Source organism: Podarcis melisellensis (assembly GCF_964234715.1).
Source record: "Podarcis melisellensis genome assembly, chromosome: 6".
NCBI classification, from domain to species: Eukaryota; Metazoa; Chordata; class Lepidosauria; order Squamata; family Lacertidae; genus Podarcis; species Podarcis melisellensis.
The window spans coordinates 44613253-44638897 of record NC_138538.1 but is presented as its reverse complement, the minus strand read 5'-3'; the positions used below and the strand labels follow the sequence as shown (position 1 = coordinate 44638897).

The 25645-nt window shown below is 44.1% G+C and overlaps 1 protein-coding gene across 2 annotated transcripts in view; it reads right to left on the bottom strand.

The window, feature by feature from the left end:
* Nucleotides 1-25645, bottom strand: part of GRM4 (glutamate metabotropic receptor 4) — a 299470-nt gene that overhangs the window by 163575 nt on the left and 110250 nt on the right. For both annotated transcript variants that reach the window (XM_081915563.1, XM_081915564.1), the window contains exon 3: nucleotides 4682-4898. In XM_081915563.1, coding sequence (XP_081771689.1) covers nucleotides 4682-4898 — 217 coding nt within the window. The remainder of the gene's footprint in view (nucleotides 1-4681; nucleotides 4899-25645) is intronic.

Sequence of the window (25645 nt, the reverse complement as noted above, 5' to 3'; positions counted from 1 at the left end):
AGTCATGGGTGTCATAGAATCACAGAATTGTAGAGTTAGACGGAACCCCAAGGCTCATCTAGTTCAACCCTCTGCAATGCAGAAATCACAACTAGAATATGCCGGCAGATGGAATCCAACCTCTGTTTAAAAACCTCTAATGAAGGTAGTCCATTTCACTGTAGCCCTTACCACCAAAAAGTTCTTGCTTCGGAATCCCCTTTCTTGTAATTTGAATTCAATGGGTCTTTTGTGGACTTTTGGAGCAGAGGAAACAAGCTTGCTCCATCATCCATGTGGCCACTGTTCAGATATTTGAAGATGTCTATAGAATCATAGAATCATAGAGTTGGAAGAGACCACAAGGGCCATCGAGTCCAACCCCCTGCCAAGCAGGAAACACCATCAGAGCACTCCTGACATATGGTCTATCATAACTACTCTCAGTTTCCTCTTTTCTAGGCTAAGCATGCCCAACTCCCTCAACCATTCTTCATAAGGCTTGGCTTCCAGACCCTTAATCAGCTTGGTTGCACATGTTCCAGCTTGTCAATACCCTTCTTAAACTCTGGTGCCCAGAACTGGACACAGTACTCTAGGTGGGGTCTGACCAATGCAGAATGGAGTGGTACTATTACTTCCCTCTTACTATGCTTTTGTTGATGCAGCCTAGAATAGCATTGGGTTGTTGTTTTTTAATTATTATTTTTCCACGGCTGTTGCATCACACTGTTGACTCATGTTGAGCTTGTGGTCTACTAAGACCCCTAGATCCTTTTTAGATATACTGCTGTCAAGCCAGGTGTCCTCCGTCCTATATTGGTGAATCTGGTTCTTCCTGCCTAAATGTAGAACCTTACATTTGTTCCTATTGAAATTGATTTTGTTAGTTTGGGCCAGTTCTCCAATCATTTTAGGGTCATCTTGAATCCTGATTCCATCTTCTGATAGTTCTGACAGCTGCAGTAGCTGGGTGAGCACATTCAGTTCCCCTTCCATCTGGATATATCCTAAACCTAAAGAGGTGTGAGGAGTTCTTTCACATGGCATCATAAAGAACCAGAAGACTCTTTCATAACAGAAAGCTTCTGTAGATGCAGCAGAATTTTCACGCACCTCCTAAAACTGTATGCAATAGTGAAACTATATCTCTGAGCAGCAGAGGATAAAGGGACAGTCATGGGCTAATTTAGGTTGCACACAGTGTCCACCTAGGGCTGCCAAATCGACACCCAGAAATCTTGCCTATACTGTTAAATATTTCAAAGCAATGAGAGTGGATACAGCCACTGCACCTCTTGTCACATTGCTCTGCCAGTTTCTGTACCAACCTTCCTCCCCCAGCCTGCTGTGTCAAGCAGGATTCTCTTTTATCTTACACATAGTGAGCTGGGAGGGAACATCGAGGGACCAGCAAACATACGGCATGGAAGACTCACTGGCTGTGTTACCCACTGCAGACACCCACTTTTTGTAGACAAAGATTCTGTACCTGCAAAACAGGCAGAAGTCAACTCCACCTAAAACTTGCCCTGGCAGGATGGTGGGAGAAGTCTCACCTGTTAATTTTTGCCTGCCAAAGTTTCTGTCCATTATCAGGTGGCCATCCTATGTCCCAGCAAATATATGCTTGGGATTCCCACTGAATTATCATCCATGACATTAAGCTGGCATTGCAGAAGCTGCTTGAGATGCCCAGAAACAAGTCTTATTCATCCCACAATGCAAATCATAGGAATTATGCAGCAAAGACTGAAGTGCCATCTACCGGTGCTGCAAGTAATCACACCTACCAAAAACTCATCTCAGCAGTCTTTTACATTCTCATCATTTTGAATAGCCCCCAGTGGCTGGGATAAGAAGAAAGTCCACATGCACAGGATTTTCAAGAGTTCTAGGAAGTCTGGAGAACTGGAGATAATGAATGAGGACCACATTCCTACTAGAAAACATGGCTGCCCATTCCTGCTTAAGAAAGGGACTACTATGCTCGCAGTTAAGCATTGTATTCTTCTCCATTATATCCTCCCTATAGCCCTCCTAGTCTCTAGGAATACGGTAAGTTGACTCTACTTTCAATCAAAGAATGGTGAGACTTGTGTCCCTGGCTTTCAGAGCAGTGAGCATTATCATCAACATTAATTCAGAAAGTCCCAAATGTAGCCAGAAGGGAGCTTCCAGTGCCAGGCAAACAGCTATTGAGCACCCCAATATGTGATTTAAAAACAAAGACTTCCCCACTAACACTAACCTTTGACGCAGTATAAACATTTTTTGTGTTTTGGGTTTGTTGTTTTTTAAATGAGGAGAGGTAGGTGTGTGTGTGTGTGTGTGTGTGTGTGTGTGTGTGTGTGGCAACTAGATGTATAAAAAGAACCCATCTGGCTGTAACTGCTAGGTACTCCCTTGTCTTCCAGCACTTACTGTCCCTGCAATGAATGGAATAGATGGATGTCAGGCTTTATGCTGATTGCATATGGAGAGAAGGTATGGCCCATTCTGCTTCCTGGCTCAGCAAAGTCACACATTCAGAGTAGTGTCACTCATACCTTCCCCTGGCAACTGCCATGGCTCCCTATGAAGGACTGAGTTACACTTTGAGAACGTTTGTTCCACCTTACTTGGGGAAAATGCCTGCACCATTTTGCCTTCTGCAAGCACTTTTTGTGCAACCCACGCCTTCTTATAGAGGATGTCTGGGCCAAATCCTAGAGTCCTTCCCTGTCTCTCTGCAATGCCCTGAAAACTGCCATGCCTCTGCAAACAGTAGCAATAATGAATTCAGCCCAGGCTGTGCAATTAAAAGGGCTTAGGCGAGATTTATAGCAGGATTATATCTGCAGGGTATTACCAATGTCTAACATTTGGACACTATGTGGTCCTTGAAAATAAGCAATTACAATGAGCTTGATGTGCTGTATAAACACATAAACACAGAGGCTTTGGCTTCAGGTTGGAAAATGTACCTCTACTGGCAAGTCTGGCAGATGGAGAGAGAAGGGCAAGCAATACGTACACCAAGGTGAAAGCAAGCTACCAAGGATTGCTTCCAGCTAAGGAAATTAGCATTTCAGCATCTTTCTCATAAGTTTGTATCACAGGTTGAGTTTCCACTATTTGTATTGTTGGCCCTTGCTCCTGTGATTTTACAGCAGTCTGAAACACAGCAAAGCTTTTTTTCTGGCAAGTGGAGATTATGGGAGTTACCTTCTCTATTTCTGCTTCTCAGGTTGCTGTTAAAAGCAGAAGAACAGAGATAGAACAAATGTGGTGGCAATCTTACAGGCGCCACATTTGATTTGAACCTTTACTCTGTTTAACAGTTACTATTCTCTCCGTTGAGCTTCTCATTCAATCAAAGGAAAGAAAGAGCTGGGACTTTGCTTCATAGATTATGTTGTGTGCACTAGGATCCCCACTTGGTTGGCTAGGATTGTGAATGAAACAGCCTCACTGTCCAAGGTTGGAAACAGGGTGTGTACATTTGTAATGGACCATCACTGACAAAGTGATGGGTGGAGCTTTATCAATGAGTAGACCTTAGCAGACAGTCCCCACACTTTCCATTCTGACACTTAACTACTACTTGCATAACTGTAGCTTAGTCTTGCTGCCTCATGGTATGCTGCACACTAATACAGTGGTACCTCTGGTTACAAACTTAATTCGTTCCGGAGTAACCTGAAACCATTCTGAACCTGAGGTACCACTTTAGCTAATGGGGCCTCCTGCTGCCACCCTGCCGCCGCCATGCGATTTCTGTTCTCATCCTGAGGTAAAGTTCTTAACCTAAGGTACTACTTCCGGGTTAGCGAAGTCTGTAACTCGAAGTGTTTGTAACCCGAGGTGTTTGTAACCTGAGGTACCACTGTATAGCAGTAGTAAAAGAAAAATGGCCTCTAAGCTCAGGATGTACAAAACATGCCTCTTTATTTCCACAGGTATTTCTGCCTTTCCGCATATTGGCACTCTGAACACTTAGCAACACAAAATATACAGTCTTCTCACTGGACATGGACAATTCATGCACATTTATTTATTTAACAAAACTTATGTAATGCTTGATTTAAAAAACAAACAAACCTCTAAACAGTTTACAAGAACATAAAACATTAAAATTCTCCATAGCCACATCCCTTCTCTGTGACCTCCTTATAGCAATCACTTTTTCTGCTGCTACAGTTAAAACATTTAAAGGCAACATGTTCTCCTAACTGGATTGTAGCATGAAATCCAGCACACACTCAGTTTCTAAATGATTCTTTGAAAGCTGGTCATCACCATCACATCTGCCTCATTGACAGCATTGTTTGCACTTCATGAAGAATGAACCTCCTGAAGAACATTTTCAGCAACATCAACCAATAGCAATAACTTTCTTGTCTCCTTCAGAGATTATCACTTTCTAAACAATGTAGCCAATGGGGACCCATTATTCACTCAACTGTTACCTTCAACACAACGGATATATAGATGTGCTACAGTGAAGATTTGTAACAATCTTTTCTGGCTTCCAAGACTCACATATAAGTTAAAAGATAAATCCATCAACACTCAAGATACCCTATTATCCATGGTTTTTTTTAGCACTGTAGCCCATATCTCATTCCACAGCAATAGGAGCAGCTATCCTTTCCCCATGGTTCAGTATATTATCTCTATCCCATACATCATCTCTTTATAGGAACAGCAGTTTACCTACCATTCTCTCTGGATTTCTGGATGAAGGCCTCCACTCCACTCTCGCCATAGCTGCCTTCAGAGGCTAAGGTCGAAACATAATTCCACTTGAATGCTTTGACAATATCCACCATGGCCTGGGCTTGGTAGGTGTCTGAGGGGACGACACGGGAAAAGAAGTCATATCTGCTGTTGTCACTCAGGTCAGGGGCGGTGGAAGCATAGCTTATCTGAGGAATCTGTGAGGGTGGGGAGAGAGAAAGAGAGAGAGAGATCTCACAATGTCAAACTGGATAATCCATTTTAGAAATCCATAAACCCCATACTAGAATTTGAGCATCAGGTCTCTAATGGACTGTCCCATGGGAAGAACATTTGTTGTTCTTTGAAAGCAAAGACTCAGAGATTAATAACTGGGCTAGGGACAAGCAGTCCCCGGTAACTTACTGGATTCAGGTTAAGTCATGTCACAACTTTTGGAAAGAGCATAGGATGTGGTCCTTCTAACTCAGTATTGTTGACACTGAATGGCAGTGGCTCTCCAGGCTTCCAGGCTAGGTCCTTCCCAGCCTTACTTGAAGCTGTCAGTGATTGAATATGGGAACTTCTGCATCCAAAGCATGTGGTGTGACTCTAAGCTGCAGTCCTTCCCAAGGGATGAGCACCACAAATTAGAAAGTGTCTGAATCATTATTGGGAACCACCAAAGAGCCAATGCAGAACACTTTTCTAGACATCCATACACAAGGACAGAGCATAACCAACCACAAATGCTGAAACATTTTTATAGCAACCAATCACCCAGTGGAGAGGGAAGCCATTGTTCTATTTTAAAATGGGGTGGCCTATTTTGCCAGGTGATCAACGGTCATCAAAACTGTTTGAATACTTCTAGTTGCATGGTCATGTCTCCCCTATAGCTATCTAAGTCTGTGTGGCCACATTGGCCTCATTCAGACACTGTTTTAACTATGTTGATGTAGTATGTGAAGATGGCATGCGTCATTATGCCACTCCCACCCTCAGCCTCCCCCATTGCTACTCTCTCTCTCCTCCCAACTTTTGCATTTCAACCAGCAAGATCATATATTTGGATGAAGAATCTTCTTGCAATCAGAAGCCCTGATTGTGTTGGATTCCAATGCATGGGGAGTCCTAGAAGTTCATTCAGCCCAAAGCATGAATGATTTCCATTCTGGCCTCAATATAGGAAAAGTGGAGTACAGAAAACAGTGATGTTGGAGGTAGGGGCAAACCTGTGCCCCCTCCACATTTTATTTCAAGATAGCTAAAAGAAAACCTGAATGGAGCTAGTGTATTGTGCTGCTTGTAATTCATACTTGGTTTATAGATGAAATAATAACTAGGGGCATGCACAGGACCCAAGATTCACATTTGATCTATATTTATGCTTTTTAAAAAAAATCAGATCTGTTTCTGAGTCACTCTGGGTTCCCTCTGCTTCAGTCTGTGCTCCAGGTTCTGAGCTATTTTGGATAAAACCAAGCTCTGTGTTTCCCATTTGCAATAATAAGGAACCTAAAAACAGCTACTGTATAACCCTCCGGCTTTTGGTCAAAGGGGTGAGATTTACAGGCACAAGAGCGCCTCCAGAGTGGATGGAATCTGCCAAATTGCAGACAAATTGGTGCAGGGACTAATTGTGGGTGAAGTAATTCATAATCAATATTAAAGGTAAAGGTAAAGGTACCCCTGCCCGTACGGGCCAGTCTTGACAGACTCTGGGGTTGTGCGCCCATCTCACTTAAGAGGCCAGGGGGCAGCGCTGTCCGGAGACACTTCCGGGTCACGTGGCCAGCGTGACATCGCTGCTCTGGCGAGCCAGAGCCGCACACGGAAACGCCGTTTACCTTCCCGCTGGTAAGCGGTCCCTATTTATCAACTTGCACCCGGAGGTGCTTTCGAACTGCTAGGTTGGCAGGCGCTAGGACCGAGCAGCGGGAGCGCACCCCACCGCAGGGATTCGAACCGCCGACCTTTCGATCGGCAAGTCCTAGGCGCTGAGGCTTTAACCCACAGCGCCACCTGTGTCCCCAATCAATATTAAGCAAACTAAAACTCCCAAGTCCATCAGCTTCTTATTTTTGAAACAGGGGAGCAGGCAGTTCTCTTCCATTTTTTCTTACCCTCAAAGAGGCAGCCTAGTAGTGTGCAATCTGGCTTGTACATTTTTTAAAAGCTTTGCATTCTCACACTAGTCTCTTGGTACTTGTTTGTGTCCTCTGAATCCTTAAGAGCAGACTAAGGTTTGCAAGAATATACCAACAAGCACCAATTGGAGAGAGAGGACCAGGTAGTCGTTTCATCCCACTGCACTTTTGAGACTTCTCATACTTATACAACGCCTGCAGGGACTAGGAAGCTCTCCCCAGTGCCAACCAGCCAGCATTCATTCTATGACAAACTGTGGGGAATGAGTGTCTTCTCTGCCACTTCTCAATCCTTAAGCCTCAGAATGTTGCAAAGGGAGGTTGAAATGGGAACTCCAGATCAGAGAGAAGAAAGGAAATGAGCTCACATTGACATAACAGAACAGCCTTCTAATGGAGATAGAGCTCAGCTCCTCAGCCCATAGATCTTAGTCTAGAGCCCCAGTCAGTTTCCACTGGCTGTTTATTGGATTCTTAGCACTACCAGCAATAAGATGTATGTAGCATGACAATGGGTAAAGAGAGGGTGAAGAATCAGGCTTTGGAGTAGTGTCCATCTGGCTCCAAATTTCTTCTGAATCATCCCAAGAGGTTTCTTGTTCATTGCTAGAAGGTGACGGCTGTGATTAACAAGACAGGGAACAGCAGCAAAGCCAACGTTAAAAGGATATTCTTTCTCCTTCATTCCTCCCCAAAGAACACATTTGATCTGATCACAGAAGAGGAGCCTGGGAAGCACTAGAAAATAATAATGCCGTCACTATTCTGCATTTTCTCCCATGGAATTTGGCACCACTACAGAGGATGGCAGATGAAAGGAAGGCTGGAGAATCCCCCAAGAAGGAAGAAAAGAAGACAGACAAAAAGCCTCGGTCTCTCATCTCTAAAGGATACACGTTGGAAGACGGGAAAGGGTCCAGATGGATTCCAGGCCCAGGAGCAGCCACTGAAGGGAGATCTGAAGAGCTCCTAAGACCCAGGTTTCAGACTGCCAAAACCTCAGACAGAAGAGCTCTCTGCTACTTTAACTCCTGCCCGCCCCCCCCCCTCCTTTCATGGCTTATCTTTGCTTAATTGGTGCAGCTGTCACCGCCCACCAACTTCGTCTCCTCCCACGCTTTGAGCCTAATTATGACAGGCTTCAAAAGGGCAGTCGGGAACTCAAGGGATAAGGATAGAGAAGAGAAAGATGTTTTTATAAAACATGGCAGCTGAAGCTATCAACAAGTCACTTTGGCAGCAACAGTCCTTGTTGAAGGGAGAGAGAATAGCAAGCAACTTCTCCCCACCTCTACCAGAACATTCCTGCTCACTTTTTGACCTCTTCCCTGCATTTCATGAAGGTCAGGTTGGTAGGCATCAGTCAAGGGGTTCTCTGAATACTATCAAAATTTGACCCTGACCATCGAGTGAGTTCAGTATGCAGTTGTGGCAGCTTGCAAGGAGGGGTGGAAGAGCAGTGGTGTACAGAGAGAGGCTCCTAAGTGCCTACCAGCAGGCATGGCAAAGAAAAAGTGGAAGAAGAGGGGTGTCTGAGTTACACCATGCAAGAGCATGGCTGCCCAACCACTTTGGCCACTGATATCAGTGAACCTCCTAGGTGTACCTGGAAAGTCAGCAGCTGCATGCCTGGACATCGCTGACTCATACATCCCTCTGCTTCCCCAATAGCTTGTGATGCCTGTTGCTAAAGGCACAGGGAAGCTCTCCTCAAAGATCACTTCTCATTGGCAGCAAATTACAGTTAGCTGAAAATCCACTTGGCCATGTGATGGAGTAACCAGACAGTCATTTTGTCATGTGGCCAGTCATCATGCTTTTGGCCAACTTAATCAACCCTCAGTCTGGTAGTTCATGAGACACAAAGAAAAAGCTGTCACAAAAATGAGAAACTGTGTTCATTTAGCCTCAACTTCAGAAAAATCTACTTGGTTAGCAGTAAGATGAAACCCCATGTGTGTGCACATCTATACTACCCAATCAACACTGACAACTGGGAAACACTGGCCTGCAAGCGCTCCAATTGGAGAACAGCCTTTACCAAAGGTGTCATGGACTTTGAAGACGCTCAAACTCAGGATGAAAGGGAGAAATGAGCTAAGAGGAAGACACGCTTAGCAAACTGTCACCATGATCAACTGTCACCTGGAAACATATGGCCCCACTGTGGAAGGATGTGTGGATCCAGAATTGGCCTCCACAGTTAATTATGGACTCACTGTTAAAACCGTATTTGTGGAAGACAATCTTACTTGGCTATGAGTGATGGCCAAAGACTACCCAATCAGCTCTGGTACCCCTCCAGATGTTCTGAATTACAACTCCCACTATCCCTTATCAGTAGTCATGCTGACTGGGACTGATGAGAGTTGACATGTAATAGTATTTTTTACCTGACAGCATTTGAAAGATGCAATTAGTAATTGCAATTAGTATTTGAAAATTGACAGGTTATGAGACTTGATGGTTAAAGTCTTCCAAAATAAGTGAGAGACAGCAACAACTCAAAGCCAATTACATTTTCAACTTTGAGAAAAATTCACAAGCAATATTTGGTGCTTTTTTCAAATATTTGGTGAATTTCAAACATATGTATTAGTTATGCTAAAAACGGATAAAACTATTATGAAATGGATAAGATTAATTTGATTTCCCATTTAATGGTGATGCAGAGAATTAATTAATAATTTCTGATTGTTTGAAAATAATCTATGGCAGTCTCTCTCAAACTGGTGCCCTTCAGATTTTTGGAACTACAATAATCAAATACTGTCTAATATTAAATACAACTTCATGCCACCCATCAAACATGATTCCATGCACTACTAAATACCACTGCATGTCAACCATTAAATATTGAAAAATATCAATACATAGATAACAAATATTAAGAAAATTCAAGGGATTATTTGAGTGGGAAAGAGTTAAAGAACTTTGGCTATCAAAATTCACAGAGGAGCATGTTGAGGTGAATGTTTAGAAGCAAATTCATTTATTCTAATTCCTGGAGACCACACCGCCCATTAGTTAAGGTGCATAATAAATATATATCCAGTGCTTCTTTTTAACAAGAGTCCAATGACTCCACAATACATTATTATTGACAATATTTAGATTTACAACTCAAAGGTTCAGAGCAAGTAATATCTTTTCTTATTAACCTACTGAAATAGATTGCTACTGTTTCCATTTTACTGATGTGGAACTGAAGTTGAGATTTAAGCAACCCATCCAAGGCCACAAAAAGCAGAGATGAAATATGAACCTAAGTTCACTGGAGAAGACGAAGAGAGTGCCCTTACAAATAGAATATAAGAACAGTCTTCTATGGGCTGAGGCTGATGGCTCCTTTAGTCCTGCATCCTGTTTTCACAGTAGCCAACCAGATGCCTGTGGGAAACCAGCGAGAAGAACATGTGCACAAGAGCACTCTCCCCTCCCATGGTTTCCAGCAACTGGCATTTGGAAGCATTGCCAACTGTGAAGGTAAAGCACAGCCACCATGGCTAGTAGCCACTGATAACCCTCTGCTCTATGAATTTGTCCAATCCTCTTTGCTCACCTTTTCTCTTAAGCTAGAAAGTCCCAAACGCTGCAACCTTCTTCTTGGGAGAGTCGCTCCAGCAGCTTCAAAGTTCATTTGTTTCCAGAAAAGATAGAAGAGCAAAAAGGATTAAGCCAACTTGGCTTAATCTAAGAATGGCAGGAATGAAAGCAGCATCAGTTTCAGATCACCTCTATGCATTACTCAGGAAAGCAATTGTTTCTTCCAATGGGGAACAGTCACAAGGCAAGGGAAAGAGCAGCAAGAATATGAACAGGATTCATCAATATCAACAGTGGACAACATCCCTCTCAAGCCCAACCAGCAGTGCTAAGGCTGAGCGAGGAAGATCTAAAGCTCCTCCAGATGACTTGTTCCTACAGCACTCATTTTGATTTGCTTCTACAAAGCTTGCACAGTGGCTAGCCTATGTCCAGTCTTTACTGAGCATTCATTCTGATTTGTTTACAGGGTGGTTATATGACAACGAGCATTCATCTTGATTTGCTTGCAGGGTGTTTAGACATCTTCCTATTAGTCATTCATTCATCCCACACTCTTCAATGCATTTCCCTGTTGCTTCTTCAAACCGTATAAAGTCCTGTTGGTTTTAAGTGCATTTGTTGTACTAGTCCTTTACGTCCACCTTAAATCCCGCAAAACAATGACAGTCAGAAGACAAACCTAGACCAAACCTTGCTGCAGGTCAGCTTTCATACACCATCTCGCATCAGGCAAGGAGCTGTCTTAGAGGGAAGGGATGTGGAGAGGCAGTTCCACCCCTTTCTGGGTGTTGGTTTTAAAACTCCTAACCAATGAAGCAATAAATAAGCCTCTTAACTTAATCAGTGCTGTGCTGTCCCCCACTGAATGGTACATTAGAATGATTTAGCACCAGAGGATCTTACGCGCTGCCAAGCACTTATATAGCACTTTACATCTTCAGAACGCTCTACGGGCATTAATTAATTTTGGAGATGGAGAAGGCATATTAAATCATCACTGCCTCTCCCTCTCCCTACCCCTGCCTAAGTTCCTTTCCATGCAGAAGAAGAAAGTTATTCAAGCAGCAACAAAACTCTGCCATCTTCATTCTCACATTTCTACAGTGGATCTCTCCCCAGAGCTGGTTGCAAGACTGATGCATTCAGGGAACACTACAAGTCCTCCAGCCTCCTCTGAAGCAGAAGATGACAGCTGATAACCAGAGTGCAACAGTGAGACATGGTCACTGAGGGAAATAGCTGATGGAGATCAACAGAACCCAACGGGGACATTAAAAAAGTCATTTTACAGACAGAAGATCTTGTTATTGGAATGAGCAATTTGGTTAGGGTTTGCAGCCTCCCTCCTCATTTAGAAGAAATGGTTATGGCTGCATTTGGAGCCACAAGAGAAGGCTATTGCCTTCATGCCATTCTTTTGGGTATGCCAGAGACATCTGGTTGGCCCTTGCAGGTAACAGAATGCTGAACCTTTACTCTGATCTAGCAAGGCTCTGCTTATAACCGACAGCAGCATATGTTGGTGAGCAAAGTCATTCTCCTGACATTGATGCTACTGCTGCTTCACTGGATGGCACTGGAGTGACTGGATGGCACTGGAGCAACTATCGCCAGTTGAGGCATGTGCAAAGTGCCAATGGAACAGAAAAACACTAGATGGTTCTAGGTACGGTCAGTCACTTTACTGACAGTACAGTGCAGTTCTACAGCTTATAGGTTACATACAGTTGTAATACACAGTCCTCTCAGCAGCACACAGTCTCCTTGCAGCATTCCAACACAGACAAGGCTCTGACCAAGGGCAGTGGCCAAGAGCAAACATAAACCTTTATACATTAAGCCCCTCCCCTCCAAGCTTTCCTGGCAAAAATCTGTTCTTTAAAGCTTAATCAGAGCAAACAGCAATCTGCAGAAAACCCAAATTGACGTTTGCTCCAATTGAGTGCTAAACAGCAGGTTTTCGCAGGGCAAGATCCAGGGCAAAAAGCAAAACAAAATGCTCAGACACAGAGCTTTTAAAGTGTGGACATGAAAGAGTGGGGCAAAACCCAAAGTCTTGTGTAGGAGTCCACACACACACACACACACACACACACACACACACACAATATGTTTTTCATTTGTTGGGTTAGGCAAGCGCTGCTGTTATTGTTTGCTTTTTGTTTTTAGAGGTTGCAAGCTCAAATATAAGACTGGCTTGCAGACTAGAGTGGCTTCTTAATCTTTTTTCCCCAGGCTGTTTTCTGCTGAAATCCTTCCCCTGAGGAATAATGTAGGCATCCACTTCTTTATATATTGCAGGGAGAAAAGCAGCTAGGGGGCAGATGATGGTGTGCCCCTCCCACACATGCTCACACACCACTTTCCCATTCCGCTTTGCAGCCTCCATTTGGCAAAACAAAATGAGGAAAAAAACACCAAACGAAAAACCCAGAACATCGAGGGGAAATGCCACATGACTCAGTCAGAAGCAAAGGAAATGAGATGCAGATCCCTGGCTCCTTTTGTCCCCACATGCTAACTGCAGAGTTCATGGTCAGTGAGCAACCTGCAACTCTCCAAGGGATGATGAAGTAACACTACAATGATGGGCTTTTTTTGGAGATAGGCTGACCATGCAAAAGAAACATCAGGCACCCTGACAGAGCTTTGCAACCTGTGCTAAAGAAGCAGCCCATTGAAAGGGGGGGATACAAAAGAAAGCAGGAGGTCAGCGCCGCTGGAGAGTAGATTCGCTGAACTGAAGTGCTATGTTGGGCTGGGTAAGCTACTGTGCCTCACAACTGTGCTGTCAGCCTCAAGATAATTATACACTCCCTTAATTATGGTGATTTACATAAAGCACTTGGCTGCTGCTTAAAATATTATCGTAACCTGCTTCAGTGTGATCATATCCAACATATTCCAGCCCCAGCATTTTGAAAACAGGAAGCAAAAAAGGCACCTTCCAGATTAGACAATTGCTGTCAGGTGCAGAGACTAAGGTAGAAAGGAAGTCTCTATTAGTAATGGTAGTGGTGTTTGCCTCCCCTGAATCTCATCGCCACCGCCAGCTCAGAGAAAAACATGTTGGTTCCATCCTTGTACAAAGCCCTACAGCAGCCTCAAGCCAAAGCCCACCACTTGTCTCTCAGGAGAATTAAGGGCAGAGATCAGACTTAGTACTTGCTTTATATTTATGAAGTTGTCCTTGATTACCTGGGTAGGTGAATAAGAGTGGCTTGTTGGCTGAGACACAAGGAGCAATGAAAACAAAGACTTGACGCATTTGCAGAGCCATTAGAGAGGAATAGCAGACACAGACTACAGCTTGGGAGAATGGCTGAGCCAAGGCCTTACAACCCTTGTGGGAGAGGGGCATGGGAAACCAAGTTTTATTGTGTAATATTGAATCAATCACTGTCTCTCCACCTAATCTCACAGGGTTAGCCACTGAAAACTTTGTGCAGTGAAAGGCACCCTAGACATGATTACATTTAAAAGCTCAGTGAAGTCAGTGCCTTGTACTCTTTCCACAACCATGAAGAGGATACAGAGAGATGTCCCTTGTGAGGATCCCCAGTTAGAAAACCCCTGAAATGAAGCCCCATGACAGAATTTCATCGCCTACCACAACTGCTTTCCTGCAGAAGACAGTCCTTGCTTTCCCCCGTCTCAGTTAAGTTTATCTTTCATCTCTCCACTCGAACATTTTCTATATATTTTCCCATTGCTGCGTAACTCCCCTTTCTTATTTATTTCCTTCTTTCACTCAGACTCCCCTCTCTCTCCCTCCCTTAAATGTGATGCCAGCTTTGTAAGTGCACAACTGCACCTGAATGCTAAGAGAATCTTGTAAAGTGGTATCTTCTCTTTTAACTACCTGCAGAGAAGGAGAGGGAGAGGAAGGGGAGGAGAGGGAAGGGGGAGAAACGAGAAGGAGAGAACCTTTGTCAAGGCACAAATAGGATTATTATATGTGACAATCTGCTTTCTGCTCCATTGCAAGGGACTCTGATCTGCTTATTAGGTATTTGTGACCAAGACTATTTATGTGATGCTTGATTAAAATTCTGTTCGGTGAGTAAAACTCTAGCATCCTAACAATTCTTGTTGGGGAGGTGGTACCTTGTTTTCTCCGCTTTTTCTTCCCTGTTCTCTTCTTACAGGGTTATATCAGTTAAAATATTATAGGCACTAAAAGGGAGGGGAGTAGTATTGCAGAACACTTAGATCGTCTGGGGAAATTTTGGCATCAACACACTACAGAATGTTACAGGGTGGTGATCCAACAACAGGCATTTTTCACCAATGCCCCTGCACTATGGAATGCCTTTCCTGCAGCTCTACTTGGTTGCTTCAAGGCCCTCTTATTACTGAATTCCTGTTTTTGAAATACACTTTTATAATACAGTGGTACCTCAGGTTACATACGCTTCAGGTTACATACGTTTCAGGTTACAGACTCCACTAACCCAGAAATAGTACCTCAGGTTAAGAACTTTGCTTCAGGATGAGAACAGAAATTGTGCTCCGGTGGCACGGCGGCAGCAGGAGGCCCCATTAGCTAAAGTGGTGCTTCAGGTTAAGAACAGTTTCAGGTTAAGAACGGACCTCCAGAACGAATTAAGTACTTAACCCGAGGTACCACTGTACTGGTTTACTTTATATTGTACCGCTGCTCATTGTTGCATTGCCACAAACCTTGAGAGAAGACTCAAGGAAAGGTTATATTTATTTAAATATAATGATTAGAAGATCTGCAAAAGGATAAGGCAATTGGATAAGTGCTGCCTGGTAAGGTTAAATCAATGTGTATGAAGAAACCATCGCTCCACCCGGCTAGTCATGGAAGCAGCCACACTCTCTGGCTTCCCAGTCAAGGTCTGAGAGAAAATTGCTTAAGTGAGCTTTCGGTGTGAGAACCCAATGTGTGCACCTGGGCTCTGCTGTCTAGAGTTCAGCAAGGTGTGGATAAGGTAAAGGTAAAGGTACCCCTGCCCGTACGGGCCAGTCTTGACAGACTCTGGGGTTGTGCACCCATCTCACTTAAGAGGCCAGGGGCCAGCGCTGTCCGGAGACACTTCCGGGTCACGTGGCCAGCGTGACATCGCTGCTCTGGCGAGCCAGAGCCGCACACGGAAACGCCGTTTACCTTCCCGCTGGTAAGCGGTCCCTATTTATCTACTTGCACCCGGGGGTGCTTTCGAACTGCTAGGTTGGCAGGCGCTGGGACCGAGCAGCGGGAGCGCACCCCGCCGCAGGGATTCGAACCGCCGACCTTTCGATCGGCAAGTCCTAGGCCCTGAGGCTTTAACCCACAGCGCCACCTGCGTCCCAAGGTGTGGATACCAGGCTGTAAATGCAATCCCAAGTACCCTCATGCTGTGAGCGATGATTCAAGAGTGCCCTGGCCAAATAATGCCTCAAGATTACCTTTAAAATGTCTTAATTTTCTTTACCTGTCTGCTCTGAATGGCAAAATGACCAAATCAACCATATGGACACAACTGCTACCCTATTAGTGTGAAGCAGGTGAAAAAGAGGAGTTCCAACTGCCAATTAGTGATTACCTTCACACACAAAAATCCTACCCAGCCTTGGAAAAGGTGACTAGCATAAGCCCACCTTGTACAGGGATGGAGGGCACTGTGGTGCAAAGGAGGGAGAAGAGGTGGCAGAGCAGCCCTTAATACTATGCTGGGTCACCCCTTCCCACTGGGCACTCCTGTCCACATGGGTTGAAGCCCCCCTCCCCTTGGGAAAGGCCTCATCAAGGCAAATTCACCCCTGTGAAAGGCAGGAATGTCATTTTCGCATACCGCTTAACATACTGAGCGGATTGGAAATTATTTTGTATACATAGTATGTTTTGATGCACAGAGGCAAATGTGTGGGACTGTGTGTACAAGCATGAGGAGGGAAGCTCACGTGTGAATGTGTAAGATAGAATTCTGGGTACAGTGGTACCTTAGTTCTCGAACGGCTTGGCTCCTGAACAAATCAGCTCCCAAACGCTGCAAACATGGAAGTAAGTGTTATGGTTTGCGAACATTTTTCGGAAGCCCAACATCCGACGTGGCTTCCGATTGAGTGCAGGAAGCTCCTGCAGCCAATTGGAAGGCACGTGTTAGTTTTTGAACCATTTCTGGAGTCAAACGGACTCCCGGAATGGATTAAGTTTGAGAACCAAGGTACCACTGTATGTGGGATTGGATGTTTGAATTTCTATTGACCATCTATGATGGATCATCCACACAGGGTAGACCCACAGTCAACATGATGCACAGGGTTCTATCCTGATTTCCATCAGATGTGTGGCCGAATCTTGGATTGTGTACTCTGTTCAGATTCGGCCACTGTTCAGCAAGACTCACATGAGCAGCACACTTTGTTTGCTTCTCACATTTGGATTTAGTACACAAGCAAGGGCCAAGAGGATCTGGAAGTTCACAGTTGCCAAACTTTTTTAAAAACAAAAGCAAAAACAAACCCAGACTTAAAATAAATTTTAATTTTTCATCATAATAATGAATAATAATATATTTTGAATGTACATCCTACCCATCTGGCTTTGCTTCCCCCGCCACTCTGGGCAGCTTACAGCATATATAAATAGTATTAAAATTACTGTCAGAGGCAGGTGTGGGGTAAATTACACTGGATCCTCAAAATATACCTGCAACAGAAGCCACAGATGAGACACAAAGGCCCCGTTTTGTGTCTGTCCTGCCTGTCGCTACCATTTCATTTAGCATATGAAGACTGCAGATTTGGATCCTAAAACCCAAATATCGCATGACCAGCTGCTCCAGTTCAAGGAAAAAACTTCTTCGCAACTCATTCCTCCCCTTCAGCCAGAATTCTCCTCCTCTTTTTTAATCTAATCCTCTTTTTATTTTTTTATTGAGTTTTATAAACAAGAATAATGTTATACAAATAAGTATACCTTCAGTGGCTCTGGGCTGCCTACCCCACATCCTTTCCCAGGAAACTCCCTTTTCCAACTTGGCCTGGAATGTCAGTATCAGTTGCAATGATCATAGATGAATTTGTCACAGTCACATATGCATACCTCCACCTGGGAACTGGGGGGGAGGGAGCCTCCTTCCCACACACCTTCATCTGACCTGCTTCCCAGCCTCTCAAGCAACAGTCCCTCTACTTCTTGAAAAAGATTATATCACCTTTGTCAGTCCCTCCCGGGTGCCACTAAGCACAGTGTTATGTAAATATGTGGACGCGATGGCTGTCCTGCAATGGTCCCAACTCTACAGATGCAATAAAGTCACTTTTTCAGCTATCCCTCTAACCTCCAGCTCATCGTTCCAAATTAATTTGCCAGCATCTGCTTCCCCTGCAGAAGCCTGATGCTCATCCATCCCAAAGCATTAGGTGATTGTGCATTCAGTCTCAACTCCCAATCTGACAGTTGGGATCCTTCATCTTCACATCCAAAGACTCTGCTCAGAGAGTCGTACATTTATATCTTTGTACTTTCAAGTTCAAATCCAGCTACAGAGTAACAAAGCATTGTTTCCAAAGTGAAGGGTGGTGGAAAATAAAATTGCCAGGTTAGTCCCTTTCTATTAATGCTCCCTTTTGCTAAATTTGATAAGATGACAGTATGCACCAAAAAGAGAAGACCTACCGTATCTCATAGCAAGGCATTGCCCTGTCTTTTTCTGAGATCTGTTCCTGGAACTTAATGCTTGGTAGCTCTCTATATTCAGGTGCCACCTGCCCTTTGGAGTTCCTGCCTGGCTTTGGTGAAGCTCCATAATAAAACTGCACTGACCCAGCTATGGGTGTGGATTCCTGAGATACAATGTGGGGGCTGGTAACGCTAGCCAATAGTATGTCATGCAATATATAGACCATAGCAATTGCACAGTCACTTATCAGAAAGCTTTCAGTCTGCATTAGATGTGTGGAAAGGCTAGCATGCACATAACAGGAAATACAGCAGTAAGTTCTTCTAGAATGCAACATCTGCCTGAATATTTCTGGCTTTATCAGAAGTCTGTCCTTTTCATGAAGGAAACAATGAGAATCTGTTCTGTAGCTGTCATTTTAGGCTGTTGTCTAAACTCAGTTTAGGATCACCTGATGATTTGCAAGCTACAGGCTTTGAGCTCAGGAGGGGTTTTTCCTCCATTCTGCTCTGGAGAGAGTGTGAATATGATTCTAGCTCCCAAAATGTCAGGTTTCACAGAGATTCTCCCCTTTCTGCCCCACCCCCTCACCCCCTAGTGCCTTTTTGATCTCACATACTGCAATAGCCTAACTCCCTACATCAGCTATTTTCTCAGATAAAAGTCAAAAAGTGTTTTTGATACATAAAAGCAAATACAGTGTGGGAATTCAAGGTCTTTATAAGAAAAGAAAGAGATAGGTTTGCTGCACTTCAGGCTCAAAAATTAAACCCCAAAATCCAAAAATCAGATCTGTTCCCTTAAAGACTAGTTTGCCTAGCTGTTCTTTGTGTATGGTGATGATTACGAAGGACTGTTTGCCACATGGTGGCTGATTATTGGAATGATTCCCCAGGTGTCTGCAGATGTGCTGCAATTACTCATAGCATCCAGTGACACATGAGACTCAATTTTACCACATCCTGGGATCCCATACTTCCAACTGATTATGAACATGATACAGTGTTCTTCAGCATATATGTTGCTGGACTACAACTTCCATCATCCCCAGCTGCTTCAGTCAATGGCCAGGGATGATGGGAGTTGTAGTGCAGCAATACCTAGAAACTCAAGATTGAAGAGGACAGAGATAAAACATCTTTAAGCTGAAATTTTACAGATCACTGGCTGCCCTGTGTAATTGCAGCTGCTCTCCAATGCATTTACAAGAAGCTACCACATAGCAAATGACCATTTGTAGTTATCCTGAGTGATTGTGTCGAATAATATGACTTAGTATTATTGTACATTTTCCTACAAATTACGGGTTGTATTCAACGTAGTGCTGTCGGGGCTCCCATCAGCACAAGAATTTCTCCTCGCATAATGAAATGTTCTCTCCTCTTTTCCCTCCATGTTCCCCCTAAATCTGTTTGAGGGGTTCCCCTGATCCTCCAGAGCAGATTTGGAGGTGGTGTGATTTTTTCTCCTCCTGGTACAAGCCACAGTTTCCAAAGACTATCCCCAAAAAATGAGCCATACATTGCAAAAAGTTGTTTTGTAGTGGCTTCCCTGCATAATTGTTACATGCAAAATAGCTGTGTGAATTGACTCTGACCCATTCCTAGCGTCTGCATACATTATTACACCAATCCCACTGACATATTTTCATATGGTTCCCCATTTCTCTCTCACTGAAATATAACAAGCTGTCAAATTTTCTGTCCTCACGTAAAGCCATAAAAATGGTTAGCAAAATTGCCTAAAACCCCTTCCAAAAATTATGGATGCTTATGTGTCCGTAGCGCAGGTGGCGCTGTGGGTTAAAGCCTCAGCGCCTAGGACTTGCCGATCGAAAGGTCGGCGGTTCGAATCCCTGCGGTGGGGTGCGCTCCCGCTGCTCGGTCCCAGCGCCTGCCAACCTAGCAGTTCGAAAGCACCTCCGGGTGCAAGTAGATAAATAGGGACCGCTTACTAGCGGGAAGGTAAATGGCGTTTCCGTGTGCGGCTCTGGCTCGCCAGAGCAGCGATGTCACGCTGGCCACGTGACCCGGAAGTGTCTCCGGACAGCGCTGGCCCCTGGCCTCTTAAGTGAAATGGGCGCACAACCCCAGAGTCTGTCAAGACTGGCCCGTACGGGCAGGGGTACCTTTACCTTTTACCTATGTGTCCGTAGAGAAATGGGGAGCCAATGTAGTACCTTCCAGATGTTGCTGGAACTCAGCTGCCATCACCCCAAGCCAACATAGCCAATGGTCAGGGACAATGGGAGCATCCAGAGGGCATCACGTTGTCTACCCCCACTATAGGACATGCAGAAATATAACAAATGCAGATGAGTTACAGCAGAGAAAGTGAAGATACTCAGGGCAACCATCTGCTTTGCTGAGAAGACACTCCATCAGGCACCTCCTTTCACTGCTTGCCATTCTATCAAGCTGCAGCAGAGGGAGAGAAGGGAAGCATGACTATCATCAGCTCTACTGAAAGATAATCTCCATTATGGCTTCTCTCCTCCAACCATCACTTGCCAGCATCCACTTCCTCAGGCCAGAGAGAGAGAGAGAGAGAGAGAGAGAGAGAGAGAGAGAGAGAGAGAGGACACATCTAAAAACCATTATTCTTTTGCTGCATGTACACATGGAAGGGCATGATGTAATTAAACAAAACAGAGCTTATGTGCGATCTTTTACACACAGCAGTGCAAATGTTTTGTTCACGTTTTCAACAGTCAGAAAAATGGCATGCATGAAGCAACACTGAGAAGGGACAAGGGTATCAACACAGTACCAAGGTGAACATTTGGTCAGCCAAGGAATTCTCCTTGCGCAAATGAATGTTCTCCCCCCTCTTCTCCCTAAGTATGCCCCCTGAATCTCTTCTAGGGGTTCCCCAACCCTCCAGAGAAAATTGGGGGCATGGGCCATTCATGGGGGTGGGGAGGAAATCCCCTTGGTTGGCCCAAAATGGTAGTAGAATACCATCCTTGGAGGTCAAACTAGATGAGACAATGAAGATCCCCATTCAGATCATCTGATTCTTTAATGTTTTGCAAAAAGCAGCCATGGGGGAGGAAGGCCATTTATCTTGGGTTCATGGTGCTGGGGGAGGAGAGTTTGATCCTTTTCCTCCATACAAGATTTCTCTAGTAACAGCTGAAACCCAAAAAGTTATAGTTAAAGAAAAATGACATATACACAGGCTAGACTTCTCAAGTGCTACTTTAAGGATTGCTGCATGTATTGCACAAGAGGCACTGGTCCTTCTCAAGACATTTCCTATCTGGAGCAACAAGGTCACAATTTCTATCAAAGGACTGTTACACTTTCCTTTGCCTTCCCTCCTCCTCAAATTGCAGAAGCATCTCTCTTCTGTGCACTCTCCTTTGCCTCCAGTTTATGAACTATTATAGAGTTTCCTTTAATAGCAGTGGAAGGCACCAATTTAACTGAATCAGTTTCAGATTGGAGAGTATTTGACAATGACGGCAATTTTGTGTTTCCCCACCAGTTGGGATGCTTGGGATAAAATTCTCAAACTTAAACCATCAATTTGAGTCTCAGCACGATTAGCCGAAGCAGCAATATCTGAAGATTTTATATTATTTTATTTTAAAATGAGTTTTAAGGGAAAGAAGCAACAGTGCGCCATAGCTGGGTCTCTGGGGTACAAATTCTGAGTATGGATGTGAAGTCAAGGAGATCTAAGGCCATACGCTCTCTGCACCGCTTCATCCCAATGATGAACAATGGTCAAGCAATCCCCAGCTGCCACCTCCCTTTTCTGATGAGTGTTTATCTCTCTTTTTTGGAGTCACGAGCCTTTCAGATCAATACGATGTCTGGCAGATCCTCAAAAATCTTCACTGAAGAACCCCAAGGGCATCTTTGTTGCTTTCTAAACAGCAGCTCCCAAAATATCTGCTCACTAAACTGAAGTAATATAAAGAAAACTGCTTGCGAGAGCCTAGATGTCCCTGTCAATAAAAACAAGAAGCTGTTGATCAGCCACAGACTTGATGGCAGAATCAAGAAACAAAAATAAGCCCAAACATGTTTAGCAAAGGAAAAAGAAAACTAGAGCACTCTCTTCTTGTTCCCCACAAGAATCTGTCGTCTGCATCCTGCTACTAGACACCACTACTCAAACTAATTTGGGTTCCTATTAGGAATGCAATGTGGTTTTTAATAAACAACACAAAATTCCTCAGAGCTAGAGAAGTGTTACAAATCAAGCAATAGTTTATTAACAATTACTGCAGCTTTGCAAATTAGAGGGAGGTTGGTGTGTTAATTTTTTGCATAAGTTGTTGTACTGGTTACAGAGAGTAGAATGAAATATTTCTGTGTTTTGAACAGCCTAACATCAAATATGAAGAGCAAGCTGGTCAGGACCTGATGGGAATCTTACTTTTGACTACATGTGCACTGCACAACGTTGTTATTACCAACACACACTTTCAACAACAACAAAAAGAAAATATCATGAAGGCACCCTCGGTCGAACCACTGGCAGGTGTCTCCAAAAAAATTTACACTGCACTTGGGAAGACAGGCAAACTAATGCCAGTGTACTGGAAGAAGCAAATATCACCAGTGTCAAAGCAATGATTCTTCAACATCAACTTCACTGGACTGGTCACATTGTCCGGATGTCTGATTCTCATCTTTCAACTACTCTATTCTGAACTTAAAAATGGAAAGTGTTATGCTGGCAGTCAACAAAATAGGTTTAAAGACTCGCTCAAGGCAAATCTAAAATAATGTAGTACAAACACCAACAATTGGGCAACACTGGCCTGCAAACCTGGAGAACAGCCTTTACCAAAGGTGTCATGGACTTTGAAGACGCTCAAACTCAGGATGAAAGGGAGAAACATGCTAAGAGGAAAGCATGTTTGGCAAACTCTCACTGTGATCAACTCCGACCTGGAAACCTATGTCCCCACTGTGGAAGGACGTTTGGATCCAGAATTGGCCTCCACAGTCACTTACAGACTCACTGTTAAGACCGTGTTCATGGAAGACAATCTTACTTGGCTACGAGTGATTGCCAAAGGAGAAGGAGAAGAAACTAAGAAATCAACTTACGTTTTGAAAATTGCATGTCTGCTATTGTACATAAAATGTCCAAAATATGCAATGCTACATTTCATTGAGGTAGAAAGATCCACCTCAGAAATAATGAAGGCTTTTCACATCCTATCACTTAGACAGCATCTCTCCATTAGTTAGATGGCTGTTGAGTAACAAAATGAGCTTTTCCCACAATTAGTTATCCTGGGATAACAACCCTGTGATCTCTTTGCAACATCTGTTTTTGTTTCATTTGTTTGTTTTTACGTAATTATGAAGTTATACTGAAGTGAGAAGTCTGTTTGCTCTCCTTGGGCAGGCAGCATTGTGGGCGGGCACTGCGTCTCCCTTATGAACCGGCCTATTGCTGGCTAGATTTACTCCTGCCACCAAATTGGCCAATGGCGGCATTTATGTAGGGCGTGTCACCTGGGTGTGGTGCCAACTGACCAGTAGCGATGCTTGGCACCACACCCAGGGGAAGAATAAATACCTGGCCAGCAGGGCCTTTCAGACTCTCTCTTACCAGTTCTCCTGCCCACCCTCCCTCAAATTAGGGTTTTTTTTACCAATAGTACGACTCTGCTATGGACAATGTCAGTCTCCAGATTCAGGGGCCGGGCAGGAATTTTTCCCATCTGGCAAATCGGCTCTGCCATTTGGGTTTTCGCCTAGCTCATAGCAATCACCACAACTTTATAAGGCTAATAGGCATTAGATAACCCTAGTCTTGGTTGGTGGGGAGGTTGTAACCACTGCCTGCCGCTCCACAGGTAAGGGTATCCCATTAAAAGGATCTGGGAGGAGTGGCTCCTGTCCAATGCCCAGACAGAGGCTAGGGCCATACCACTCCTCCAATGGGGACTGCTTGGGAGATGCCCCAATTTGATGTAGGTCATAGGGCATGCATGCGCGCGCACACACACACACACACACACACACACACCCCACTGGCTGCATCCTTAGAAACACTCCCGGCGGACAGGCAGGAGTGACATTCGCCATTGCTTACCTCAGTGTCAATGGCCAAATCTTTCACATCTGTAACCAATAAAGTTTTGGCCTTATTTGATCCCAAAACCCCAATAAACTGTGTGTTGTCTAGTTATTTAGTTATTTGCACCTTGGGGAATAGGGTGGTCGCAGGGCCTCACAATGCAAAAACAAAACCCAAAAGAATCTGCAACCTTGGCAAGATCAGGAGTTCTTGGCTTACCTCTTTTATCCCATGAAAAGGCATGGAAAATAGCAAATGGGTTGAAATATGGGCCGCAACTTTATTTGTTCACATGTCTCATCTACATTATTAACTAGTTAAAGCCAGCCTTCCCAAATTCAGTGCAGGAATACTTAGTACCAAGACAAGGACTAGGAACTGTCATTCCCACCAGCCAACATGGCTGGCTAGCCCCATTCTGGATCCAGTCATGGAATCAGTCACATAACTGATATTTGCTCTTGAATGCACACATATGTAAACGTTGGGAAGAGAAGATTTGGTGTTAGCATCCTCACTCCGGAGGAATAGGGAAACTCTTCTTGGCAGATGTGAGGATGCTTCTTGGGAGTGAGGCTGCTAACCCCAGATCTTCCTGGGCCTGACAATCTTAGGTTGTTGCTTAGGGTATAATTCATCACTCAACATCTCAAAGTGCTCTCCAGTGCCCACAAAGTGTCTTCAGTCCTTGAAGCTGTGCTGAACCTGCTGTGATCTATTTACATGAGAAAAGTCTCAGTCCAACTGAAGCCAATACTTAAAACCTTCACTAATGTGGCAGTGCAGTGTAGGCAAAACCAGCTCTCTCCCCGCAGCCAGATTAGGAAAAGGATCAAAATAAAAAAATTCATAACTGTCAGCAATTGGCTAATCCTTCACTGCTCCAAAATCAGGTGAGGAGTGGAGTGTCACAGTGGCTAGAGGTGCACTTGCATTCATGAATGGTCAAGCAGGAGAAGATGAGAGGCAAAATCCCTGTTCATAAGGCAGACTGGGGAGTGCAATACCTCAGGATGGTGACTGATCATGAATTGTATTTCTCTTTTTCTAAAGCATGTTTCAAACACCCATGAATTCAGAAACAACAGACTGGGTCAGATCAGGGTGGCAAACTGAGTACCATACAATGGGGAAATAATACAATTTAGTAAAAGGGGCACACACACACACACACACACAAATTAGTACAGTACATCCACTGTAGAGCATTTTTTTAATGGGATCAACCAAATATTGATCAAGGTTTCGTGATCTTCAGAACTTTTTCTCCAGCTGGATGTTAAAACTGGGAGGAAGGATGGAGAGAGAGGGGGGGGACAGGCTGGTCTGGCAGGATGTTAGAGCCACAAACTATGCAATTTGCAACACTTAAAATGAAGTGCTGTAAGAGTTATACAGATTTAATTAGATTAGCCTCTGCTAGATTCTAACCAGATTTCAACACAGAGGACTGTTGGGACAAGGAAACTATAATAACTGAGCATTTCCCCCTCCCACTTCCACTCATCTATATAATCAATCAGCTACTCAGATCCATCACTATATAAATGGAACGCACCTTTTAAGTCCAGGCATTGCCAC